The following is a 5,521-nucleotide window of genomic DNA, read 5'->3' on the forward strand; positions in this document are numbered from 1 at the left end:
AAATTAAGTTGCTTAATAGAGATAATAAATGTATAGTGACACCATAAAGTGCAGAGTGAAATTAAAAATCATGCTTATTTTTCAGCTGGAGGCAACACATGACCCTAATAGCAGTAGAAGTCCCATTTCTGAAAGAAAAATACAATATGATTAAACTGAAACATCTCTTAAATAAATAGTTTTAGCATATGTTTTTGTTTATTGTAGACAAAAGGAGATACACACATCAGTCTTGACCTCAACCTCAGCAGGCATTAACGCATGAGTCTCTTCAACAACACTGCTGGGGAAGAAACCCAGGCGAGCCTCCTGCTCTCCATAATACGACCCTTGAACCTTCACAAACAATAAACATTCTTAATGACTTCACATGTGAAAAAAATTATAGCACATTTGAAATATAATCATAGATTTGAAGTTTGGATTACTAAAACAATACTGCCCCAATAATAATGCATAGCTTGTACTTACACTACCAGCCCAGAAAAGGTTTCCACGGTCTTTCAGCATGGCGTACACATAGACAGACTGGCCCTGCTGGATAGGAATGAAGCGACAGTCTTGTGGATAATAATCCTGCAGAGCTTTAGCGATGAGAATGGGATCTGACAATATAGAAAATGCATAGTTTACACAACATGTCCACTCCACTTAAAGCTATATCTTATATTATGTATTTTTAACTCTTTTACTTCAGTTTAAAATTTTACATATAGGTTCCAAGAGGACAAACATTAAAATAGTCATAAAAATATAATATATTGATAGTTTTGGCTTGGCATTGGTGCTGATGATAACTACATAAAAATCATTTAACTTTAAATACCATTACAACATAATTCAACTAAATAAAAAAAAAATCATTAGTTCTCAGAATTTTAATTCTTAATGTTTAAAGTTACAGTTTGTTAACATATTTCCTCAGTTTTGTTCTATGGAAAAAGCTATAAGTAAACTCTAAGCAGATTTTCAGAAACTTCTACAGTTCAGGAAAGTCTGTGATTAGAAGAAATAATAATTTAGATTTTTTTTGAGCAGTGTCGCATAAAAAATACCACTTACTCACATTAACATGATTGCAAGGGCATAGTTTTATGTTTATTTAGCCTGCATTGCTCAAAAATGAGAACTTGATTTTTATGTCAAACTTACTCTAATAAAATCAAAAAACAAACATATCAATAAGGATGTACAATGGCTAAAGTTTATTAAATCCTAATTTTCAGAGCTATTTAAGTGTACAAAAAAAGTTTAAATGTATACATTTCCTTATGATAAACTTTAAAAGTCATATGAAAGCTATTTCTCAATTACTGCATAAAGAATCATGGAGTAAAACAAATAGGTTGTTAATTCTTGGAAAATTGGCCTATTTTATATGAAATCTAATTTAAAGAAATCATCATTTCATGCCTGTTCAAGTTCATTAAGCAATATCAATAAAGTGCAATGCAAAAATACAAACATTCTTAAAATCTCAATAAATATCTAAAAGTTAAAGATGCATGTTTGAGTTACTCACGACTACACTCTGAATCGGCGCATAGCTTCTTGTCGGAGAGTTTTGGCATGTGTCTGCCAGCTTGAATCGCCAGTGGCAGGAAGCCACAGAGCACCAGCAGAAAAGTCCAGTTTGCAGAGTGTTTCTCCATGTCAGTGTGTGTCTGATTCTTAGTTAGTTTGAGCAGGACTAAAGCTCAAGTGGGAGGAGCCCAGCTGAGGCCTCACCTCTCATATTTTTTGAAGACAAGTACGCCCTACTGTATCTCTGTTGTAGAATACAAATCAATTCATTTAATCAGCGAATTTAGGGAACAACTTGAAAACCGTTTTAATTTCAATTGGTTTTTGATACACAGAGTGTGTTTACGGCTCAAAGTTAGCTCGTAATTGTGTTTGGGTGTAATGAGTTACAAAGCATTTACTGTAATTAAATTAAGTACACTGCTAACAATTTCCTGTAGAATTTACAGTAACTTACCAGCAGCAGATTGCCAGCAATTTACTGTGTATCAAAATTACAGCAACATACTGTAATATTATATTATATTATGTAATACAGTACCATTTACCACATATTTACTGTAAAATATATCATCTTCTTCTCATCTGTAATACAATTTCATACAATAAAAAAGGCTTCAATAACAATACTTCATTGTCCATTTATCTGTTTACTGTAAAACTAGTCAAAAAGTAAATTTCAGTATTTCCTATGATTGGCCAGGTTTCAATCTCTTTTTAACTGTATTTTGATTCACAGCAAATTAAAAATATAATTTAAATGGCACCAAAAGGATATTTACCAGAATGCAACTTTAAAAAAACAGTAACATACAGCATAACTGCCATACAGTAAAATACTATTCATATTGCAGTTATATACTGTGAAATTCACAAAGATGTAATAGAAAACAAATAATGTGTAATTATCACTCAAGTAAGACAAAGGTGGTTATATGTAAGGGTACTTATTTGTGCAATGCAACAAATGCTGAGAGATGAAACAGGTAAGTAGTGTAGCAGAGGGAGAGCGATCTCACACACAGTTCAAATGGCAAGTTTTAGATCTTCAGTATTACACCAACAAAGCTTCAATCGTTTCCCTTGAGCAGGTGGGTTTGCATCCACAGAGGAGTACAAGAGGAAGAGGGAGAGCCGATCTGACTTCGATTCCAGCCGGTGAGTGAATGAGGGAGGTGAGTTCATATTGTGGGTGATTACAAGTGCAGGTGTGGGTGATCAGTAATCTGGTGATTGTTCACGGGGTGTGGTGAGTGGTGGATGTGAGGTAGAGCGGTGATTGGGGCTTCAGAAATGAGCTGAGGGTGTGACAGATGTAACACTGTTTATAAAGCTGCAGTCACACTGCACTTTTCTCCCCACAGACTTCCATTCATACGCACGCTAATAAGACAGACCGGAAACGCAAGCACCTGCGACAGGTTTTGCAGGTTGCTGCATTGCAAAGTTGTGAAATCGCATCACTTTACTGCGTGACACTTATCGGGGATCAAAACATGCTGTACAGAAGTTTAAAATATGTACCAATCTTCTTTTTTATTTTATGTCTAATAATCTTGTTTAATCCCGACCCTTTTCGCAGCGCAGTATGACAGAATTTCGCAAGCTCAAACTCTAAAGTGACTGAGGCATAATTCACAAAAATGTATTGAAATTACCCCAACCTAAACAAGTTTACATGCAAATCAACACAGCAGTGCAAGTTAGTTCAACAGAAAAAACTCGTACATGGTTGGAACAGGTGAGCAAATATTGTGTCAATTTACATTTTTGGGGTGAACTATCCCTTCAACATGCTATTTACAATAAATTAAGAGGGAAAAACCTGCCATTTACAACCTTAGTCGAATGTAAAAAAAAAAAATACAGGTTAACACATTTACATGACTACATGATACACTGTCTGCTTATTAACTATAATCGGGTTAAGATTGTGCATGTAAACACATTCATTGACTTATTTGTTTGTCCTCCAAAAATCTATGGTTTTATTTTTCTTACAGCTAAAAGTCCAGGTTTTGTCAAGCGTCCTGTAGCTATACTAACCAGCTTCATTCATGGTCTCCAAAAAAAAAATAAGTCCATAAAAACAGGAAATACTGCTCCAAGTTTCATAGGCTGTCTCTTGTGTAACTATTTTAAATCCTAAATGAATTCATTGTTGCCATGTTAAGGACCACAGGTCCCATAGCGCTTTTCAGATACTGAGGCCTTTGCCAGAAGTTCAACAACCCATCCATTCACAGCAGCAAAAATCAACACTGGTTTAAAAGATTCCTCAAGTTTGGATCACGTCAGATTATTACAAACACTTCACCATAACTAAATGTAAACTGCATATGTAGAAGTCAAAACTTTATCATGTCCAGTTATTTATTTATGTTCATCATGCCTGTGTGTAAATCTTCTTTCTCTGTGGCTGGTGGCGTATAGGTGGATTAGGTTAGTTAACCACAAAGTGGCAGCACTGAGCAGGTTACCTAACAGCCTCTCAATGGGTTCTTTTATGATCAGAAAAGAGCCAAGAGTGTCTTTTCTGTGCAGCATTTTGGATAGAAAAGTATTTGCTATAATCAAAAAAATTTTTAGATTATAAGCATGTTGTATTTTGTAAAATAATTCTAAGCACAGTTCTTTATATTAATATATGTCTATAGTATTTTTAAAATACAAATATGTATTTTATTCCCTATATCGTACAATTGAAACACAATTTCAATATACATTTGTTTTCTTTAACTATGTAAATTTACAGGGGCGACGCAGTGGCGCTGTCGCCTCACAGCAAGAAGGTCACTGGTTCGAGCCTCGGCTGGGTCAGTTGGTGTTTCTTTGTGGAGTTTGCATGTTCTCCCTGCGTTTGCGTGGGTTTCCTCCAGGTGCTCCGGTTTCCCCCAGTCCAAAGACATGCAGTACAGGTGAATTGGGCTGGCAAAAATTGTCCGTATTGTTTGAGTGTGTATGGATGTTTCCCAGAGAAGGGTTGTGGCTGGAAGACCATCCGCTGCGTAAAACATGGATAAGTTGGCGATTCATTCCGGATTAATTAAAAATTCATTAATAAAGGAACTAATCCGAAAAGAACTTGAACCAATTCATTTACATGTAGCCTAAAAAACATTTTTAATTTTATTTTATAGAGAAATAAAGAAATGCAACAACCTTTTGTTTAACAAATATTTTTGAATAACAAGACTTAATCTAAATAATTAACAAATAATGAGACCGAAACAAATATTGTATAACAACCATTGTTATACAATAACTTGCCTAATTACCCTAACCTGCCTAGTTAACCTGTTTAACTGAGTAACCTAGCTTTTAAAGGTCACTTTAAGCTTTGTAGAGTGTCTTGAAAAATATCTAGTAAAATATTATTTACTGTCATCATAGCAAAGATAAAATAAATCAGTTATTAGAGATGAGTAATTAAAACTATTATGTTTAGAAATGTGTTGAAAAAATCTGCTCTCCGTTAAACAGAAATTGGGGAAAAAAAATAAACAGGGGGCTAATAATTCAGGGTGGCTAATCATTTTGATTGCAACTGTACATAACTAGAACATAAAATATAAAACATATACAATATTAATCAATTAGTTGAAAAAAACGGAATATTGAACAGTCAAAATAATAACACCATTAGGGAAATAAAAAGATCAGAGAAGAGAAAAAAATTATAGGTTTTTGCGATTGCAAAGGTTAATTTAAGATGACTTATTCGATTAGATCTTAAAAGCAGAGCATATTTTAAAGCTTGTTTTTAAAGCTTTCTTTATTAGTCTATCCTAAAATAAAGTTTATACAACTCTCCATATTTTTAATGAAGACCACAAAGGCAGGTTTACTATTTAAGAATTCATATTTGAGGATGTAAAATTTGCGCAAGAAACAAGTTATCTCACCTGACGTCAGCGTCACCTGTCTTGTTTGCGTGTACTCGGCTCCTCCCACTAAACTAATGACGCAACGAGAAAGGTGTGGTTTAATTTGCGTT

General features: G+C 34.3%; 1 protein-coding gene across 1 annotated transcript; it reads right to left on the minus strand.

Annotated features, from left to right (window-relative positions):
• Positions 1-82: 82 nt before the first annotated feature.
• mia (MIA SH3 domain containing) lies at positions 83-1,716 on the minus strand. The gene is given in 4 exon segments (NM_001128754.1): positions 83-128; positions 226-336; positions 472-605; positions 1,523-1,716. Coding segments are annotated over 4 exon segments (399 nt in total). The 5' UTR covers positions 1,653-1,716; the 3' UTR covers positions 83-104.
• Positions 1,717-5,521: the final 3,805 nt, after the last annotated feature.

Source organism: Danio rerio, chromosome 5 (genome assembly GCF_052040795.2).
Source record: "Danio rerio strain M-AB ecotype USA chromosome 5, GRCz13ab, whole genome shotgun sequence".
NCBI classification, from domain to species: domain Eukaryota; kingdom Metazoa; phylum Chordata; class Actinopteri; order Cypriniformes; family Danionidae; genus Danio; species Danio rerio.